This window comes from Pteropus medius, unplaced genomic scaffold (assembly GCF_902729225.1).
Source record: "Pteropus medius unplaced genomic scaffold, Ma_sr-lr_union100, whole genome shotgun sequence".
In the NCBI taxonomy this organism is placed as follows: Eukaryota; Metazoa; Chordata; class Mammalia; order Chiroptera; family Pteropodidae; genus Pteropus; species Pteropus medius.
The window spans coordinates 1-22,883 of record NW_024341526.1 but is presented as its reverse complement, the minus strand read 5'-3'; the positions used below and the strand labels follow the sequence as shown (position 1 = coordinate 22,883).

The 22,883-nt window shown below is 38.1% G+C and overlaps 2 protein-coding genes and 2 pseudogenes across 2 annotated transcripts; all 4 read left to right on the top strand.

Annotated features, from left to right (window-relative positions):
• The first annotated feature begins 921 nt into the window (after positions 1-921).
• Positions 922-1,902, top strand: LOC120593045 (olfactory receptor-like protein OLF4). The gene has a single exon (XM_039850879.1). The coding sequence runs from the start codon at positions 922-924 to the stop codon at positions 1,900-1,902; it is 981 nt and encodes a 326-aa protein (XP_039706813.1).
• A 34-nt stretch (positions 1,903-1,936) lies between these two features.
• On the top strand, positions 1,937-3,207 carry LOC120593041 (E3 ubiquitin-protein ligase RNF115-like; annotated as a pseudogene).
• A 17,836-nt stretch (positions 3,208-21,043) lies between these two features.
• Positions 21,044-21,856, top strand: LOC120593031 (olfactory receptor 1571-like; the record flags this gene model as incomplete). The annotated part of the gene is made up of 1 exon (XM_039850855.1): positions 21,044-21,856. A coding segment is annotated over one exon (813 nt), but the record flags the coding sequence as incomplete, so codon positions are not given.
• A 230-nt stretch (positions 21,857-22,086) lies between these two features.
• On the top strand, positions 22,087-22,879 carry LOC120593049 (E3 ubiquitin-protein ligase RNF115-like; annotated as a pseudogene).
• Positions 22,880-22,883: the final 4 nt, after the last annotated feature.

The window sequence follows — 22,883 nt, the reverse complement described above, 5'->3', positions numbered from 1 at the left end:
TGAGTGTGTGTTTATCGTGTACCTGAGCATTTCTTCACTTCTCAGGGCAGGGGTACCTAGCTCATATTCTCTGAAATGTGTTCTTTAAAATACAGATCCAGAATGTCAATCAAAAGTTGGAAATAAAGAAGACATCACTCCTCACAGGATCCCTTGCAAAGATAATATAGTTTAAGGAACAATATGTAATTGAGTAATCCCTGGGTCTTGAAGGGTCTTGAAGTTTCATCTGAAGCAGACAGGCCATGTCATTCCTCCACTCTCTGACAGCATCCCTATCATCTCCTTCTTTCTCATTCCCCTCACCACACGGCTTCCTTTTGAGCATGTTTACTTGAGGCAAGTGCCAAACTCAGGACCTTTGCACTGGCTCTTTCCCACGCAAGCTACACCCTTCCCCAAAATCTTCCTGTCTTTTCTGCATCTCCCTTAAGGTCTCTGCTCAAGTAGCACCTTGTTTCAAGTCTTTCTCAATTCCATTGAAAATGACACACATATCTACGAACTTGTACACATACTTTCTTTTTCTTCAAAGCACAGGCACCATCTAACATCGTGTATGATTTTTCACTTTCTTATATTCCTTCTCCATCTTTGGATTATAGGGACTTCTGTTTTTCAGCACCCTGTGCTCCTTGTCTAGAAAATGGTCAGGACTTCCTCAGTGTCTTAAAGAATTTCTCATTAAACCAATATAAAAATGATTTATTTGGCAAATTGCTAAGGGGATGGCAGTAATTTGTAATTAGAGATGTCACATGACCTTACTTAAAGGAGATCAAATCTCTACAAAACCATATACATGTCATATATACATCTTATGGTTAAAATATAAATTGTAGAATTTCTCATATTAGTAATACTCATGTATAAAAATTAATCATCTTATTTTTTTTCATTTCCAGTCATCACCTCCACCACATGGAACAAGGGAATGGTACACAAATTTTAGAATTTCTTCTCCTGGGAGTTTCAGATGAACCAGAATGGCAGCCTCTCATATTTGGGCTCTTCCTCTCCATGTACCTGATCGCCGTGTTTGGAAACCTGCTCATCATGCTGGCCGTCAGCTCAGACTCCCACCTCCACACGCCCATGTACTTCTTCCTCTCCAATCTGTCCTTGGTGGACATCTGTTTCACCTCCACCACTATCCCAAAGATGCTGGTGAACATCCAAACACAGAGCCAAGTCATAACCTATAAAGGCTGCATCACACAGATATACTTTTTTATACTCTTTGGAATGTTGGATGACTTCCTTTTGACTGTGATGGCTTATGACCGCTTTGTGGCCATCTGTCACCCCCTGCACTACACAGTCATCATGAACCCCCGACTCTGTGGACTGCTGCTTCTGGTGTCCTGGATCATGAGTGCCCTGTATTCCTTGTTACAAAGCTTGATGATGTTGCGACTATCTTTCTGTACAGTCTTGAAAATCCCCCACATTTTCTGTGAACTCAATCAGATGATCCAACTTGCCTGTTCTGACACCTTTCTTAATAACCTGGTGATATATTTGGCAGCTGTGCTGCTGTTTGGTGTTCCTTTTGCTGGCATCCTTTACTCTTACTCTAAGATTGTTTCTTGCATACGTGGAATGTCATCAGCTCAGGGGAAGTATAAAGCATTTTCTACCTGTGTTTCTCACCTCTCTATTGTCTTCTTATTTTATTGTACAGGTGTAGGAGTGTACCTCAGCTCTGCTGCTACACAAATCTCGCATTCAGGTGCCGTAGCTTCGGTGACGTATGCTGTGGTCACACCCATGCTGAACCCCTTCATCTACAGTCTCAGGAACAAAGACATAAAGGGGGCTCTGAAAAGATTCTGTGGGATGGCAGCTAGAAAAGTTACAACTGTTCTGGGGCTGAAGAACTTTCTGTGTTTGGAGAGCTAAAAGCCTTTGAACCAGAAAATTGTGAAAACAGAATATGCCTCCTTTATTTATTTGCTGGAATTTCCATTTAGTTTTCCACCTTCTCTATACAAATGTAAGTCATTGTTTATCATGCTTTCTGCTCTGATGTATAGATATTTTCTCTCTTTGTCCTTTTTCCCAGTCTCACAAAGTATTTCCCAGATTTAAACCAAGAATAATTGGAAAATCCCATTTATCGTTTGAAGACATATGGATCTTAAAAATAATTTCTTCTGCCCTGTGCCTCTTTGGTGTTGGAAGATGGCCTTGTGGTCACTGTCTGCTCTATTTCTTCTGTGATCTCCTGCCTCTCTATGTCGGGACGACTCCTGTGATGGATGCCGGCTCCTGAAAGACAGATGTGCACACTGAGGAAGCGCTGGCAGAGGCAGCAGAGGTGAGCTCTTGGACTGCTACCGCCAAGCACTGGTTTTTCTGCCACTTTTGTAAGGGCAAGATCAGCCTCAAATTCCCAGAATATGTATCATCCCAGATATGAATCAGGCTTAATTGAAGAAGTGACAGATGATTCCAGCTTTTTTGGTGGTGGTGGTGGCAGCCATATAGGAAATAACACATTTTGCAGAGTTCCGGTGCAATTCGAACCTCAGTATGATTATACAGGATTTTAGGCAATTTCTAAGTAGCAATCTACTGGACTAAAATAATAGAGCCAATGAGAGAGGTCACCAAACTCACACTGACTCTGAGGACCAAGGCCTTCAAGGTTGCCAATGATTGGGAGATATAGATTGCAAAGAGCTACTCATCCCGGTAGATCTCCAGCTATAGAAAGAATAATACAACAGTTCTTTGCTGGAGTCTTTGCAAATTCTGCAGTTCCTGGGTCCACACACCCTTTTCCCTGGAGGAGGATGCTGCACTCCAGCCCTGGGGACTATGCCTGGGAGTTCGCACAGGGCTTGATGCCATCATAAGCTAACTTTTAAGACAACTGGAAAACAAAGGGCCTCCACGAGCTGCCAAGGAGAAGATCACATCTCTTCCAACAGTGACAGTAACTCAGGAGCAAGTCGATATGTGTTTAGAGTGTTCGGTATGCAAGGAAGATTACACAGCTGAAGAGGAAGTCGACAGTTACCCTGCAGCCACATCTTTCAGAGCAGTTGTATTGTCCCATGGGTAGAACTGCATGATACATGTTCTATATGCGGGCAGAGCTTAAATGGTGAGCATGCTACTTGGCAAACCCAGAGTTCTGAGGCCTCTGCAAGCAACAGATTTAGCAGTGACAGACAACTACAGGACTGATGGACTTTCTGAAGCTAAAGACCATGTCTGAGTCAGAGCTGTGGTACTTTTCTCATCACAGCTATAAATTGTATCAAAAGAAAAAAAATAGTAGGTGGATTTAGGAAACATATAAGAAACCCAACCCATATTATTAATGTAGTGAGTGTTTTTCTTTTCTAAATATAATTTAGCATCTGTAGATGGAATTATGTCTACAACAAAATGCCTCTGATTCCTCAATTCAGGGTGATAATTTTATAACTGTGAAACTTAATTATGTGCGTTTACCCCCAGCCAGAATAGAATCAGTTCCTTAAAGCCCAGCTAGAGTCCTGCTATCTGTCAAGTTACCCTGTGATGGATGCTTTCACATCTTTGTGCATCCTCCATTCTATCATTAGTGCATTTTATAGTAAGTACAGTGAAACCAGAGCCCTAAAAAATCAAAATAAAATAATTTCTTCTCAAATAGCCACATCATCTTTAGAATTTGTGTTACTAAAGAGTCTTCATGAGTTGTATAACTCAAATATAGCAAACTACACTTGTTGACTATGTTCATTTACGTGATGTTTTACACAGAAAAAGTGAACCAGTTTTCCTTTGGGGTCTCTTCTATCCTATTTCACTCCCTTAACTGCTCTTAATGATAATATGGACTTTAACATTCTGCTGGTTTTAACTGGACTTCTGCTTTTATTCTCTTATTGAATTCAGTGTCCACAAAGTCTGCCATAGTACCCAGGAATAAAATTGATTATCAAATATATATCTCCAGGTAGAGTCGCAAATTTGATAAATAGATTCACGTAATATGCTCTTTAGAAAGAATTGACTTTGTACATGAGGAAGCTTTACTCAGTTGATTACTATGCAAAGATTTCTTTTCCATGCTGTAATCAACTCCTGAAGTATTGAAGATGGATTCCACGTGTGAGGGTTTGTTTTCACTGAGGTGAAGAATGGTTGGTGTATTTACATTTCATTACTAAATTACCTTCCTGTTTGTCCTCCAAAATTTCAGCGCTGCTTACAAATATGACTCCTCTACAGTCTAAACAAAATATCTCCACTTTTCCTATTTTGTCATATGACTAACTGCATAGTGAGGGAACAATGTCACTATTATCCCTTTCATAGCTCCTCATATGCAGGAAATTCTTCCAAATTCATGATCACAGTGTGATTCACAGGAGAACTTGGATTCCTGCCCTGTCTTAGGATTTCTTCAGAGTTTCTGCTAAAATGCACATCTTTCCAACTTCTCCTGGTTACGTAAACGTGACCCTTAACAGAATCGATTGTTAAACCAGTTATCCAAAATAAACTTAAATAACAGAATGATTATAAATGCTATGTCCAAATATCAGAACATATGCCCATAATTTAAAAATAGCCAGTAATTATAAGTGTCCTCATTCAATTCTTTTTATTGTATCGATAGCTAATGCTGTGTAACAAGCTGACCTAAATGATATCATTTATATTGAGTATGATTATATGACGGGATTTGTTCTGATCTCTGCTCAGATACTCATGGTCCATATCAGCTGGGAGTCTCTACATTGTGTATCTCCAGCTCATCCATGATGTTTTGTGAGGATGTAATGCACCCCTGTCTTGTACCTATTTATGACAGTTTATTTATGCAGTATAATCTTCTAGTTTACAAAAATAAAATGACTTTACAAAATATAATTTTCCATAACTTAATGTCACTGTTTTAATATCCATGTAAAACACTTAGCTTTCTACCAAATGATATTTCATACATGATCATAAATGGATGCTGTATCTTTTGAAGGCTTTTTCTGCATTTATTGATATGATCATATGATTCTTATTTTTTAAATTGTTTACATGGTGTATCACCTTCATCGATTTGCGTCTATTAAACCATCCCTGTGCCCCTGAGATGAAGCCCACTTGATCGTGGTGTATAATCTTTTGATATGTTGCTGTCTTCGGTTCCCTAGTATCTCATGTAGGATTTTTGCATCTGTATTCATGAGAGATATTGGTCTGCAGTTTTCTTTTTCTGTGTTATCTTTACCAGGTTTTGGTATCAGGGTAATATTGGCCTCATAAAATGAGTTGAGAAGTATGGCCTCTTCTTTGATTTTTTGGAAGAGTTTTAGGAGAAGAGGTATTAAAACTTCTTGAATGTTTGGTAGAATTCACTGGTGAAGCCATCTGGTCCTGGACTTTTACTTTTTGGGTAGGTTTTTGATGATTCCTTCCATTTTTATGCTGCTGATCAGTGTATTTAGATTTTCCAGAACTTCTTGTGTCAGTCTCGGAAGATTGAATTTTTCTAAGTACTGTTCCATTTCTCCTAGGTTATTCAATTTGTTATCATATATTTTTTTTCATCATATTCTTGCATGATCCTTTGTATTTCTGAGATGTCAGTTGTAATTTCCCGTGTTTCATTCCTGATTTTGTTTATTTGTGCCCTTTTTCTTTTTTCTTTAGTGAGTCTAGCCCGTGGTTTGTCAATTTAATTAAACTTCTCAAAGAACCAGTTTCTCGTTGTATTTATTTTTTCTATCGTTTCTCTTTTGTTTTCAATTTCATTTGTTTCTGCTCTAATTTTGATAATTTCTTTCCTTCTGCTGACTTAGGCTTCATTTGTTCTTCCTTTTCTAGTTTTTTAAGATGAACCATTAGGTTGTTTATATGGACACTTGTTTTTAGATATAGGCCTGTAACGATATGAACTTTCTTCTTATAACCGTTTTTGCTTGTCCCAAAAGTTTTGATATGTTGTACTATCATTATCATTTGTTTTTATATATCTCTTGATCTCTCTTTCTATTTCTTCTCTGACCCAGGTATTCTTCAGTTGCATTTGTTTAATCTCCATGTTTTTGTGTTTCTTCCTGATTTCCTTCTATAGTTGATCTCTAGTTTCAAAGCACTATGATCAGAGAATATGATTTCAACCCTCTTATATTTGTTGAGGCTATCTCTGTCTCCCAGTATGTGATCAATCCTTGTGAATGTTCCATGTGCAGTAGAGAAGAATGTAAAAGCAGGTCTTTGGGGATAGAAGGGTCTGTAAATGTAAATTATGTCTAGTTGGTCTAATGTGTTATTTAAGGATGTTATTTCCTTATTACTATCCTGTTTGTATCATCTGTCCATATCTAAGAGTCAGGTATTTAGGTTCCCTACTACGACAGTGTTTTGTTCTGTTTCTCTCTTTAGTTTGTTAGTAATTGCTTCACATATTTTAGGGCCTCCTGATTGGGAGCATAGCTATTAATAAGGGTTTCGTCTTCCTTGTGCATGATTCTCTTTATCATTATAAAGTGTCCCTCAGTATCTTTCTTTACCTTTTTTATTTTGAAGTCTATTTCATCTGATATTAGTACCACTACTCTCACTTTTCTCTGAATGCCATTTGCTTGAAATATCATTTTCTACCCTTTGACTCTGAGGCTGTATTTGTCTTTGGAGCTGAGATGTGTCTCCTGGAGGCAGAATATGGTTGGGTTTTGTTTTTTGATCCATTCTGCAACTCTGTACCTTTCTATTGGTGAGTTCAGTTCATTTACATTTACGGTGATTATTAAAATATGAGGTGTTCTTACAGCCACTTTAACTTTTGCTTTCTGGTAGCTCAGTGTTTCCATTGCTTCCTTGTCCTTGTGTTTCTGTTTTCTTTATTTTGTTTGGCTTTTGTGGGTTTTGTCTCTGGTTCTTCTTGTTTTATGTTATATACTTCAGTTCTGAATCTTTGATGTGTAGGTACCATTATGAGTATAAAAAAGATTGTTATATATATTCAGCACGTTACATGCCTGAAATCATCTTGTGTGTATCTTTTTATCTTTGGCTTGTGTGTATCTCTTTATCTTTGGCTTACATCTTCCCACTCTAAGATGTCATAGTGACCCTCATCAGTGCCTGGACCAGCACTTGGCACATCACATTTGCTCAGTAAATATTTGGTAGACATATTCCTTTATTTATGTATCCTGTACCTCTGTCAAATGTTACTACACCCCTTAAGTGTCAGCCACATCTCCCTCCACTCCTTCCCCCACTTTCTTAACTATTCTTACTGACCTGGACTTGGATCCAAGCCCCACCACTTGTTAGCTCCATGACCTTGGGCAGTCACTCCCCTGGTGTAGTCAGGCTCCCTAAGAACAACCTCAGGTTTAATGAGGACTCACGGAACTCAGCAAAGCTGTTAGATTCACGCTACAGTTCATCACAGTGAAAGCGTACAGATTGCAATCAGCAAAGGGAAGAGGTACATGAGACAGGGTCCAGGAGAGATCAGGAGTAAGCTTCCAGCTATCTTTTCCAGTGGAGTTGTATCATATCAGCAATTTCAGGAATTGAAAAAACAACTAGATGAACAGAGCAAGGACATTGGAAACCCTCCAATAAAACTGAATAAATCTCTGGGAGATGAAAAACACACTGCAAGAGTTGAAAACATGAAATAGAAGCTTGGGAAATGAGGTCGACCAAATGGAGGAAAAGATCAGTGATATCGAAGACAGAGATCTAGAAATAAATTAGAAGGAAGAAGAGACAAACCAAAGAATGAAAAATAATGAAAGAGAAATTCAAGTACTAGCTGATCCCATCAGGAGAGGAAACATAAGAATAATGGGCATTAACAAAGGTGAGGAAAAGGAGTAGAAACTAGATAGCAATTTCAGACTAATAGTGGATGAGAATTTCCTAAATGTAAGGAATGAGCTGGAGCATGGAATTCAAGAAGTCAAAAGAACATCCAATTATCTCAAGCCAAAAAGGCCTTCACCAAGACACATTGTATTAAAATTATCAAAAATCAATGACAAAGACAGAATTCTCAGGGCAGCCAGGAAGAAGAAAACGGTAACCCATAAAGGAAAACCCATTACATTATCCTCGGACTTCTCAGCGCAGACCTTACAAGCTAGAAATGAATGGAATCAAATATTTAAACTATTAAGTGAAAGCAACTACCAGCCTAATAATGTACCCAGCTTAACTCTCCTTTAAATATGAAGGAGAAATTAAGACCTTTCCAGAGACTTTGCAGAAACATGGTGGAGTGAGAGACATCCCTAGATCTCTTCCCTTGAAACAATAATAAGCTGAACTTCTAAAGCTCGACAAAGAAACACCCAAACAGCACACCAGCACATCTGGGTATGGGATCTGGGTATGGGATCTGCGCATAAAAGCTACCACAGGTCAGAACCCCTGTGTCAGACGGCGGACTGGGAGAAACAAAGAAGCTGCCTCTCGTAGCCTCCAGAGCTCCCTGTAGGGGTAGGGGGAGCAGTGAAGGTGAGGCAACCTCCCTGAACAGCCCTGCCTGGGAAAGCTGTGAGTTTGTGGCGACCGGCTTGCAGAAAGGTCCAAATATCAGGGCAGAAAGCAGAGAATCAGGACTGCAGAGAAACAACAGTTAAATATTACCAGACATGGTTGCAAAATCAAGGCTGAGCCCCAGTCACCAAACCCCGTTCCAGAGAACTCCTCCTCTATATCATCCAAGACTGATCATGGCGGAGCTCTAGGGGAATCTGAGCAAATGCTGCCGAGACTGTCACTGACCCTGACAGGGAATTAAAGTGAGGGTACCCTGACCCTGACAGGGAATTAAACTAGACTGATTAAATGTCTACAAGAAAATGTTTTTAAAAGGCATTTTAAAGGCTTTATATAAAGCAGGGATCCAAGAGGCTTAGAAGCCACCTACTGAAAACCAAAAGAAAAAAAATGTGCCTTCTTTGCAACAGTCTAAAGAGACACCTTTATAAAATCAATCTTCTTTCTGCAAAAACAACAGATTACTTCCGTTAATGCCCAGGTGGAGAAATAGTCCATCAAACACCATGAACAACCAAGGCGACAAGGAATCTCAGAAAGAGAGAAAATTCTCCAGAAAATAAGCGTACAGACATCGAATATGCAACTTAAATGACAGAGAATTCGAGATGCTATTTCTGAAAAAACTCAGTGAGTTCCAGTACGAGACATATCAAAGATGTCGGAAAATTTAAAAAAAAAAAAAACAGTTAGAGGAGCAGAGCAAGGACATTGAAATCCACAAGAAGAACAGAATAGGTCTTCTGGAGGTAAAGCAAAAAAAAACAAAACACTGCAAGAGTTGAAAATGAAATACCAAGCTTGGGAAATTGAGTCGACCAAATGGAGGGAAGAATCAGTGATATCGAAGACGAATCTAGAAATAAATCAGAAGGAAGAAGAGAGAAACCGAAGAATGAAAAATAATGAAGGAGAAATTCAAGAACTAGCTGATAACATCAGGAGAGGAAACATAAGAAGGCAAGGAAAAGGAATAGAGATTAGAAAGCATTTTCAGATAAATAGTTGAGAATTTCTCAAATCTAAGGAATGAGCTGGAACTTGGATTTCAAGAAGTCAAGAGAACACCCAATTATCTCAACCCAAAAAGGCCTTCACCAAGACACATTGTATTAAAATTATCAAAAATCAATGACAAAGTCAGAATTCTCAAGGCAGCCACGGAGAAAAAAACGGTAACTTATAAAGGAAAACCCATTCGATTATCATCAGACTTCTCAGCACAACATTACAAGCCAGGAAGGAATGGAACCAAAAATTAAAGCTATTAAGTGAAAAGAACTAGCAGCCTAGAATAATGTATCCAGCTAAGCCCTCCTTTAGATATGAAGAAGAAAATAAGACTTTTCCAGACATACAAAAATTGAGAGAATTCTCCACTATGAGGCCTGCACTATAGGAAATACTGAAAGGGGTCAACTCACCTAAAACAAAATAACAAAACAAAATACATAATTAGGAGGTAAGTGGCTATCAGGCACATAAGAGCAGAGGAATGCACCCTTACTAAGAACAGGGCATTGTAGCTTAAATAATAAAAAGTGCATTATAACGAGATAGTAATGAACATTCAGCATACATAGGAAAAATTGAGATAACAATGACTGAAAAGGAGGGAGATTAAAATCCAGATACACAAAGGGGAATAGAGATAAGGCGCAAGCAGAAGAAAATTCACAACTGTATAGTTATATATATATAGTTATATATATAACTATATATATATAACTATATATATAACTATATATATAACTATATATATAACTATATATAACTATATATATAACTATATATATATAACTATATATATAACTATTTTTATATATAGTTATATATAGTTATATATATATAACTATCCTTTACATATTCATAATAGTAACCACACACCAAAGATTCAGAACCAAAGTATATAATATAAAACAAGAAGGACCAAAGGGAAAACTCACAAAAACCAACCAAAATAAAGAAAACAGAAGCAATGAAACACTGAGCTAGCAGAAAGCAAAAGATAAAATGGCTATAAGAAGACCTCGTATTTAATAATCACCCTAAATGTAATGGAACGAACTCACCAATAAAAAGCACGGAGTTGCAGAATGGATCAAAAATAAAACTCAACCATATGCTATCTCAGCTGCAAAGACAAATGAAGACTCAAAATGAAAGGATGGAAAATGATATTTCAAGCAAATAGCATTCAGAGAAAAGCGAGAGTAGCAGTACTAATATCAGACAAAAAACGCTTCAAAATATAAAACGTAAAGAAAGATACTGTGATGACACATCATAATGATAAAAGGAATTATGCACTAAGAACACATAACATTATTAATATCTACGTTATCTATGTTCTTAATCAGGGAGCCCCGAAATATGTAAAGCGATTACTAACCGAACTAAAGGGAGAAACAGACCAAATCCCTATCATAGTAGTGGACTTAAATACCCCACTGTCGGATATGGACAGATATCATCCAAACAGAAAATCAATAAGGGAATAACATCCTTAAATGACACATTAGTCCTACTGGACTTAATTGACATTTACAGAGCCTTCCATCCCCCAAAAAGTTGCGCATACATTCTTCTTTAGTGCACAGGGATCATTCTCAAGAATCAACCACATACTGGGACACAGAGACAGCCTCAACAAATATAAGAAGGTTGGAATCATATCAAACATATTTTCTGATCATAATGCTTTGAAATTAGAGATCAACTGCAGAAAGAAATAAGAAGAACCACAAACACATGGAGATTAAACAACATGCTACTGAAGAATGACTGGGTCAGAGAAGAAATAAAAAGAGAGATCAAGAGATACATAGAAACAAATGATAATGATAGTACAACATATCGAAAGTTTGGGGACACAGCAAAGGTGGTCATAAGAGAACATTTCTATCATTACAGGCCTATCTCCAAAAATAAGAAAGAGCACAAATAAACAACCTAATGCTTTATCTTAAAAAACTAGAAAAAGTAGAACAAATGAAGCCTGAAGTCAGCAGAAGGAAATATATCATCAAAATTAGAGCAGAAATGAAAGAAATTGAAAACAAACAGAAAATGATAGAAAAAATAATTGCACAAAAGAGCTGCTTCTTTTAGAAAGTAAATGAAATCGACAAACGCCTGGCTAGAGTCACTAAAGGAAAAAGAGAAAGGACACAAATGAACAAAATCGGGATGGAAAAGTGAAATTATGATAGATATTGCAGAAATACGAAGGATCATACAAGAATACTATGAAAAGTATATAACACCAAATTTAATACCCTAGAAGAAATGGACCGGTACTTAGATAAATATAAACTTCCTAGACTGAATCAAGAAGAACTGGAAAATCTAAAAAGATCAATCAGCAGTATGGAAATTGAAACAATCGTCAAAAACCTACCAAAAAGTAAAAGTCCAGGGCCAGATGGCTTCCCCAGTTAATTCTACCAAACATTCAAAGAAGATTTAATACCTATGCTCCTCAAACTCTGCCAAGAAATCAAAGAGGAGGCAATACTGCCCAACGCATTTTATGAGGCCAATATTATTCTGATACCAAAACCTGGTAAAGATAACACAAAATAAAGAAAACTGCACACCAATATCTCTCATGAACACAGAAGCAAAAATCCTAAATAAGAAAGACACAGAGAACTGAATATAGCAACATATTAAAAAGATTATACGCCACAATCAAGTGGGCTTCATTTAACAGGAACAGGGATGTTTCTTCATATGCAAGTCCACTAATGTGATACACCACATGAACAAATTAACAAATAAGAATCCTATGATCATATCAAAAGGCAGAAAAAGCCTTCAACAAGATACAGCACACATTTATGGTCAAAACACTTAACTAAATTGTATAGAAGGAAAGTACTTTAACATAATAAAGTTTATATATAACGAACACTCAGTCAACATAAATATATGAGAAACCTTCAGGCAAAAGTATACCGAATGTTGGAAAGCTAAAAACCTTCCCTCTAAGATTAGGAACAAGGCAAAGCTGACCACTATCGCCACTGTTACTCAACATAACATTGGAGGTCCGAACAAGTGCAATCAGGCAAGAGAAAGATATAAAAGGCATCCAAATAGAAACCGAAGAAGTCATACTGTCACTAGTTGCGGATGACATGATTCTCTATATAGAAAACCCTAAAGACTCCATAGAACACTACTAGAAACAATAAGCAAATACAGTAAAATCTCTGTATACAAAATCAACATTCAAAAATCCATAGTGTTTCTATACTCTAATAACGAAAGGTCAGAAAAAGAAGTAGAAAAATAATTTCTTTTGCAATTGCAACGAAAAGAATAAAATACTTAGGAATAAATTTAATAAAACATGTGAAGGACTTATATAATAAAAACTATGAGACCTTATTAAAAGAAATCAAAAAAGATACAAAGCAGTGGAAAGATATTCCATGTTCATAGATTGGAAGCATCAACATAGTTTAAGTGACCATATGACCTAAAGCATTATAGAAATTGAATGCAATCACCTTCAAAATTTCATTGACATTTTTAAAGAAATAGAAAAAAATAAATCAGATTTGTATGGAAGCAGAAATTACCTCAAACTGCCAAAGTCATTCTGAGAAAATAGAACGAGACTGGAGGCATCACTCTGCCTGACTTCAAATTACACTACAAAACGACAATAATCAAAACGGCATGCTATTGGCAAGAAAAACAGACATACGGTCCAACAGAACAGAATCCAGAGTCCAGAAGGAAACCCATATTTATATGGGCAAATGATTTTCAACAAAAAAGCCAAAGACATACAGTGGAGAAAGGAAAGCCTCTTCAATATATAGTTCTGGGAAAACTGAAAAGCCACCTCCAGAAGAATGAAACTAAGCTGTTTTCTATTACTACACACCAAAATTAACTCAAAATGGATTAAGGACCTGAGTATAAGACCTCAAACAATAAAATGCATAGAAGAAAACATAGGATCTAAACTCAAGGACCTTGGACTTAAAGTGGATTTTATGAATGTGACCTCAAAGGCAATGGAAGTAAAAGCAAAAATAAATGAATGGGACTACATCAAACTAAAAAGCTTCTGCTCAGAAAAAGAAACCATCAACTAGGTAAAGAGACAACCATCTGAATGGGAAAACATATTTGCGATCGACACCTCCGATAATGGTCTAATATCCAAAATATACGAAGAACTCATACAACTCAATAACAACAAGAAAACAAACGATCCAATCAAAAAATGGACAGAGAACCTGAACAGACACTTCTGCCTAGAGGACATACAAATGGCCAACAAATATTTGAAAAGATTCTCAACACCGTTAGTTATTAGGGAAATGCACATCAAAACCACAGTGAGATACCATCTCATACCTGTTAGAATGGGTATCATCAAGACGACAAGTACTAACAAATGCTAGAGAGGATGTGGAGAAAAAGGAACTCTCATATACTGCTGGTGGGACTCCAAATTGGTACAAGCACTTTGGAAAACAGAATGGAGATGCCTCAAAAAACTAAGAATCGATCTGCCATATGATCCAGCAATCCCTCTTGGGTATTTACTCCAAAGACTTGGAAATCCATATCCAAAATGATTTTTGCTCACCAATGTTCATAGCAGCATTATTCACACTGGACAGGACATGGATGCAACCGAAGTGTCCTACAATAGATGATTGGCTAAAGAAGCCGTGGTACACATATGCAATGGAATATTATCAGCCATAAGAAGAGATGAAATACTGCCATTTGAGACAACATGGCTGGAACTCGAGATAATCATGCTAAGTGAAATAAGCCAGACAGAAGAAGTTGAAAATCACATGATATCATTTATATGTGGAATAGAAACCTAAAAACGACAAACAGGACAAAGAAACAGAGACTCATGGTCTTGGATAATAGATACGAGAGAGGGAGGAGATACATGGGGTAAAGTGAGTCAAACATGTGGTGACCGAAAGATATCTAACTATGGGTTGTGAACACAGTGTAAACATATATATGCCTTACTGTTAAAGTATACAGTTGAAACTTATTGGATTTCATTAACCAACGTCACCAGAAAAGAATAAATAACTAGTTAATTAATTAAAACAATAATAATACCAAAAAATAAATATAATCACAGATTATAATGTTCCTGAAAAATTCTTATTGGCTAAGTCTTCATAGTCATGGTAACATCAGAATATGAAGCATTACTAAACAAATAGTCATCCCGATACGATTTCCTACAGTTTATAGTATAATAACATGTTATATAGGTCTGTAATCTAGGAAGTATAAGGCAACAGAATTTGTCACCCCAAAATATGTCAGTTTGCCATAAAGATTATTTGATGCTGGTTACTTTTAAGAAATAACAGACATGGGAGAAGCTCTGAAATCCAAGTACAAGTTATACTTTGTAAGGAACATTTACACAGTAAGGAAAATCTCCAATTGTAAGGGTGTCTCTCTGGCTGTACCAGGTAAATGGGGGTGTCTTTTTCTCTAGAAACTCATCAACGAAGAAGACAATGCCTTATGTCTCCATAACAGCCTTACCTCATTTACTGTTTTTTTTTCCTGATAACCTCCTATAACTGACTCACCCAACCTTAGCACCTTCTATTTTTAGCTAAAGACGATAGTTAACATGGTAGCTCAGGCCACTCTGGGGAGTTACCCAGTTTTCCTGGATCTCTCCCATGTATACATGTTATTAAACTTTATCGGTTTTCTTGTATTAAACTGGCCTTGGTTACAAGGATGTGTCAGCAAAGAACTCAAAGGGTAGAAAGAAACATTTTTCTTCCCCTACAGAGCAGTAGACTATACCACATAGCCTAGGTGTGTGGTAGGCTAACCATCTAGGTTTGTGTAAGTGTGCTCTATGCTACCTAACCTACCCTGCATTTCTCAGAATTTATCCCCTTTGTTTGATGGTGCATGACTGTACACATTTCAACCAAAATTTAATTTAAACACAATTTTGGGTACAGATGTCGTACAACTAGGTGCCCCTTACACGATCACAGGACCTCAGCTTTGCTACTCGCAGTGCCCTCAGACCAGTATCTGCAGCATCAGCATCTTCCTGGAGCTTGTGAGAAATGCAGAGTCCCTGGGCCCAACAAGACCTGCTGAATTAGTATCGGCACTTGAACTACAATCCTGCATGAGTCATATGCACACTGAAGTTGGAGAAATGCTAGTCCAGACTAGCTTATCTCACCTTCAAAATGTGACATAATTATTTGTGATGGATGTTGTAGGTTTTTAGAGCCTCCCTTCAGACATTGCCTAATAACCCAGGAGCAACATCATCTCTGGCTGGAAACCACTGGCTCAGAGATTAAAAACTGAAAGCATCCTGACAGATTCCAATCAGCGCCTATTCCTTACTCTGATTATAACTTCGGGCAGATCACTAAACTTTTTGAAGTCCCATTTCTGCAATGTGGGATAGAGTTCATAATAGAAAAACCCCATAGGATGGACCTTTACAAAATTGAAATTTGACAAAACCTGAAGGTAAAAGCTCAGATAATATGACATAAAAGTATGTAAATATATATTTTTTAAATTATCAAATCTTTCATAAAGTGGGACTAAGGACAGCTCTTAACTTCTGATATAAGCATAATATTCTTCATTAATTTGGTAAAGTGTCATGAAACCAAGGTGTGTAGTGTCCAACATTTACATGAAAGTCACAGAGTTTCCCTATTGACAAAGAGGGAAATACTTTGAAGACCCTGGGACCTAACACAGACATTATCCTCAGTCTGGAATTTTGAGAGAACTTTAATGCAGGGTTGAGATGAGGATCTGGGAGGTGAGACTTCTTGCAAGTAGGAGAATCATGGAGGAGTATGAAAACAGGATTCACTTGACTTCTCACCTGGACTCTTGGGAACAGAGAATCAACAGGAAAAATTTCCAGTCCCTCCAGACCAGTGTCCCACAGGGAAATCGGGGCTCAGTGGTGGGAGTAACATTGGAAACAGTGCCTAATGAGCAAATAAATGAAGCAGAAATGATCACCTCTGTGCGTACAAGTCTGGGCTTTACAACACGTATTTATTATTTTGGATTCCTAAGTCCGAGTGAGATCAATGCTTTACTTTGTTCTGCTGCCTTGTCTGGGGACAGAGCTTCAGTCTCCCTCGTCGATCATCCAGGGAGGCATTCAGACTTCCACACGGAGTCCTCCCTTTCAGAGACACCATTCAGATGAGTCCAATAGACCAGCAGGTACTTCAGGGAAGGGTCAGAGAGGATGGAACCTGAGAACTTCTACCTGTGGTCTTCTAAGAGCCCAACTAGCCTCACGCAGAGCCTAGAGATGGCGATGTTTGTTTGCTAGGTAGACTAATTAATTTATTTAATATGTTAATTTGGAGGTTTTTTCTATCAACCTTGCTGTTTGACATTGAATTCCATCATATATAGAGAGATGAATTTGTTGGAATGTATGACAATTATAATTTTTTATTTAATTCTAACAGTCTGTCATATTGTGTCCCCCCTCGCTATTTTTACACATAAAAACTTATATGTCCTCACTCACCATTAGAGCAGCATTCTTTTTCATTCATTAATGATCACATCTATCCTTTCCTAAGGATATCTGAATCTACTTACGTTTATATAGGTAGAAATTATAACAGTAGGTACTTCTTCCTCACAACTTGTCAAAAGTATATTTTTATATTTTTCTATGCAGGTCTTTCCTAATTATCTGGAATTAGATACCCATATCAATGTGATTAACTTATTGTGTTTTATCTTTTCTTTTAGAATTGGTCTTACATATTAATTGAGTTGACTTAATACAGTTATTAAAATCTACTATTTTAACTTGGTCATATTTCCCCATCTCTCAACATTTGTTGTATATTAATGCACATATTATAAAAGCACACAGGGAAAATAAGGGAGGTCTTTACTCATTGGATCTCACATTACAAAGGAGAAGGCCCAGTGTAGTGAAATGAGTGCACTATACATCATTTCCTTAGGGAATAAATGTATGAAGAAAGGGTATCAAGAGTTGTAGAATAAGGAGGATTTTATAGAATATGTCTGGGGAGAACTTTTCATATTGGATATGGAAAAGAACCGGGACTAGTGTACCCATCAGAATTGTTCAAAAGAGGTCAAACTCATACCCCAAAATATCAAAGGAAAGAATTCCAGAAAGAAAAGTGAGAGAGTGGCCAGGCTCATCCAGTACTATGCCATATAAATACAAGTTTGGTTATGTAAACGTGGAATAAGCACAGGAATAACAATTAGATCAGGGCTGAGGTGGATGCCCTGATGAGGCCAGTGGGGCAGTAAAGGTCCTGTCAGTGTGATGTCCCTTGAGCCTTAGAGAACTGCAGCACCCACGCCGGTTGCCTCTTTTCTCCGCACCTGACTCTTTGTGAGTTCTTCATTCTTGTTGCTTTTCCCTCATTGACAAGAAGTGGTCTTTCAAAACTATTCTTATATTTATTACAGTGGATCAGGAGGTTTTTGTTTTCTCCCAAAATAAGACATTCTTTTTATGTTGTGATCCAGCATGCCTGCACACGAACACAGCAATGCACACACACACCATGCACACACACACACGCACACACACACATACACACATATGGGATCGACAAAGAGAATCATGATACGATTAAGTATGTATTCTATATATCATGCACTCTCATATTTTCTCTTATGGCTTTTTGATTCTATTCTAGTTAATTCTTGCAAACTATAAACTGTTACTCTACTGCGTCCTGATATAGAATGTAGAAAACATTCCACTGGCACGGCCCCTACAACTACATCAGTGTTGCCTCCTTCTCTTCCTTCTCTCATCATCAGCAATTTCTCTGAGAATGTTCTCTCATCCCTCTGTGGAGTGATTATTTATTCAGCTACTGTTTTCAACTCAGCTAAGTCTGGTGGGAAGGTGGTGATTTGTTTAACATGCTACATGCCTCACTGCACTCACTGTGTAGCAGGGAGAAAAGACAGAGAAATAAATAAAATTATACCATGGATATCCTAATATGCAAGTAACTTGATGAGAAAGTATTTTTCCTGTGATAATGTTCAGAAAAAGAAAAGACTCATGAAGGAGAAGATGCAGGCAATCTGAAAGAGGACTTGGTATTTGGAGGATGGAGAGGGTTTGAAAGTTCCAAAATGTCTCGTGGGGAGACTGCAAGCAGAAGGAAGCATAAGTGTAAAGGCTCTGAGCTTTGTAGCTGTGGTGCCAGGAGAAGCTGGGAGTCATGTTCAACGTTTGGGAGATTAGTGTGAGCACGGACAGGGCTCTCTGTGGGTGAAAGGGGTGAAAAGGTCACAAGACATGAGCCTTGTGTTTGAATCTACAAAATTTGACTTCTCTCTTCATTGAGGAATCACTGGCATGGAGTTTAATTCGGGAGTCTTCTGAACAGTTTTCAATATAAAGAGATCTTCGTGGGTCAATGTGATTTCTGTCTAGAGGGTTTCCAGCCCTTAGAAGATGGGAGAGGTGACAATAAAATATGGCTGTGCAATTGAGGTCCTAGAGGTGGAGAAGTAATGGAGACATAAGATGCAGAAAAAAATAATCTGTCTCGTCTCATCACAGTGGTCATCATTTATTTGCCAACAGACAATAGATGATTAACTTTGCTAAGTTTGTAACATATATTGTTCAAACTTGACATCGTTCTAAATTGATATCACTTTCTATACTATTTGGTTTAGTATATAGCATTTAGAATGTTCAGCTGTCTGTCATTGAAAAAACTAAGCGGTGGTAGATCTCAGAAACAAAACCGAGTTTTCAAATTTCCAAGACTTTGTACTTATTGTTATTTACTAATGTCTCATTTCAGCTGTAAAAATCTCTGCTTTTTTTCTATACATTGTATATTTCCTTTTGTAAATTGTAGGTTTATTCTTTGCAAATTTTCTAGTAATATGTTTGATCTGTGAGATATCTTGACACATAAAGAAATTTCTGTTTTCTGTTTTGAATAAATAGTTATTTGCTACCTTATTGATAATTCTGTGCATAAGGCAAAACAACTGCGGTTGGCATGTTACCAATTAAAGATGTTTCTCCTCATCACACTCTCTCAGGGACCATCGAGATTATTAGATCTGTCTCTGTCTCTGTCTCTGTCTCTTCTCTGTCTCTCTGTCTCTCTCTCCTCTATCTTTCATTATTTAATCTCTTCTTATTTAACTAATTTTAAAATAAGGGCAGAAAATAGTTATATGACAATGGAGTCCCAGTTTTACATGTCGATTTGAGGGCTTATCAATGGACTTTGGAACATATTCTATAATCTGTAGGGGGATAATCTGATATTATCTTGCCTTGTATTACTTCTTTCATCATTATTGTGTCTGGGGGTGAGTATAAGCTAGTATTAACATGACCCAGGAGGTGGGTGTGAGTGTGTGTTTTTCGTGTAGCTGAGCATTTCTTGACTTCTCAGGGCAGGGGTACCTAGCTCATATTCTCTGAAATGTGTTCTTTAAAATACAGATCCAGAATGTCAATCAAAAGATGGAAATAAAGAAGACATCACTTCTCACAGGATCCCTTGCAAAGATAATAAAGTTTAAGGAACAATATGTAATTGAGTGATCCCTGGGTCTCGAAGGGTCTTGAAGTTTCATCTGTAGCAGACAGGCCATGTCATTCCTCCACTCTCTGACAGCATCCCTATCATCTCCTTCTTTCTCATTCCCCTCACCACACGGCTTCCTTTTGAGCATGTTTACTTGAGGCAAGTGCCGAACTCAGGACCTTTGCACTTGCTCTTTCCCACGCAGGCTACACCCTTCCCCAAATCTTCCTGTCTTTTCTGCATCTCCCTTAAGGTCTCTGCTCAAGTAGCACCTTGTTTCAAGTCTTTCTCAATTCCATTGAAAATGACACGCACATCTACGAACTTGTACACATACTTTCTTTTACTTCAAAGCACAGGCACCATCTAACATCGTGTATGATTTTTCACTTTCTTATATTCCTTCTCCATCTTTGGATTATAGAGACTTCTGTTTTTCAGCACCCTGTGCTCCTTGTCTAGAAAATGGTCAGGACTTCCTCAGTGTGTAAAAGAATTTCTCATGAAACCAATATAAAAATGATTTATTTGGCAAATTGCTAAGAGGATGGCAGTAATTTGTAATTAGATATGTCACATGACCTTACTTAAAGGAGATCAAATTTCTACAAAACCATATACATGTCATATATACATCTTATGGTTAAAATATAAATTGTAGCATTTCACATGTTAGTATTACTCATGTATAAAAATTAATCATCTTATTTTTTTTCATTTTCAGTCATCACCTCCACCACATGGAACAAGGGAATGGTACACAAATTATAGAATTTCTTCTCCTGGGATTTTCAGATGAACCAGAACGGCAGCCTCTCATATTTGGGCTCTTCCTCTCCATGTACCTGATCGCCGTGTTTGGAAACCTGCTCATCATCCTGTCCGTCAGCTCAGACTCCCACCTCCACACGCCCATGTACTTCTTCCTCTCCAACCTGTCCTTGGGGGACATCAGTTTCACCTCCACAACTATCCCAAAGATGCTGGTGAACATACAAACACAGAGCCAAGTCATAACCTATAAAGGCTGCATCACACAGATATACTTTTTTATACTCTTTGGATCGTTGGACGACTTCCTTCTGACTGTGATGGCCTATGACCGCTTTGTGGCCATCTGTCACCCCCTGCACTACACAGTCATCATGAACCGCCGGCTCTGTGGACTGCTGCTTCTGGTGTCCTGGATCATGAGTGCCCTGTATTCATTGTTACAAAGCTTGATGATGTTGCAACTATCTTTCTGTACAGTCTTGAAAATCCCCCACATTTTCTGTGAACTCAATCAGATGATCCAACTTGCCTGTTCTGACACTTTTCTTAATAACCTGGAGATGTATTTGTCAGCTATGCTGCTGGCTGGTGTTCCTTTTTCTGGGATCCTTTACTCTTACTCTAAGATTGTTTCCTGCATTCGTGGAATGTCATCAACTCAGGGGAAGTATAAAGCATTTTCTACCTGTGTTTCTCACCTCTCTATTGTCTTCTTATTTTATTGTACAGGTGTAGGAGTGTACCTCAGCTCTGCTGCTACCCAAATCTCGCATTCAGGTGCAGTGGCTTCGGTGACGTATGCTGTGGTCACACCCATGCTGAACCCCTTCATCTACAGTCTCAGGAACAAAGACATAAAGGGGGCTCTGAAAAGATTCTGTGGGATTGCAGCTAGAAAAGGGACAACTGTTCTGGGGCTGAAGAACTTTCTGTGTTTGGAGAGCTAAAGCCTTGGAACCAGAAAATTGTGGAAATAGAATATGCCTCCTTTATTTATTTGCTGGAATTTCCATTTAGTTGTCCACCTTCTCTATACAAATTTAAGTAATTGTTTATCATGCTTTCTGCTCTGATGTATAGATATTTTCTCTCTTTGTCCATTTTCCCAGTCTCACAAAGTATTTCCCAGATTTAAACCAAGAATATTTGGAAAATCCCATTTATCGTTTGAAGACATATGGATCTTAAAAATAATTTATTCTGCCCTGTGCCTCTTTGGTGTTGGATGATGCCCTTGTGGTCACTGTCTGCTCTATTTCTGCTGTGATCTCCTGCCTCTCTATGCCGGGACGACTCCCGTGATGAATGCCGACTCCTGAAAGACAGATGTCCATACCGAGGAAGCGGTGGCAGAGGCAGCAGAGGTGAGCTCTTGGACTGCTACCGCCAAGCACTGGTTTTTCTGCCACTTTTGTAAGGGCAAGATCAGCCTCAAATTCCCAGAATATGTATCATCCCAGATATGAATCAGGCTTAATTGAAGAAGTGACAGATGATTCCAGCTTTTTTGGTGGTGGTGGCAGCCATATAGGAAATAACACATTTTGCAGAGTTGTGGTGCAATTTGAACCTCAGTATGAGTATACAGGATTTTAGGCAATTTCTAAGTGGCAGTCTACTGGACTAAAATAATAGAGCCAATGAGAGAGGTCACCAAACTCACACTGACTCTGGGGACCAAGGCCTTCAAGGTTGCCAATGATTGGGAGATATAGATTGCAAAGAAGTACTCATCTCGGTAGATCTCCAGCTATGGAAAGAATAATACAACAGTTCTTTGCTGGAGTCTTTGCAAATTCTGCAGTTCCTGGGTCCCCACACCCTTTTTCCTGGAGGGGGATGCTGCACTCCAGCCCTGGGGACTATGCCTGGGAGTTCGCACAGGGCTTGATGCCATCATAAGCTAACTTTTAAGACAACTGGAAAACAAAGGGCCTCCACGAGCTGCCAAGGAGAAGATCACATCTCTTCCAG

Bases quoted from the DNA above. Each gene is read 5' to 3' on its own strand.
- LOC120593045 (XM_039850879.1), top strand. From the start codon at position 922: ATGGAACAAGGGAATGGTACACAAATTTTAGAATTTCTTCTCCTGGGA.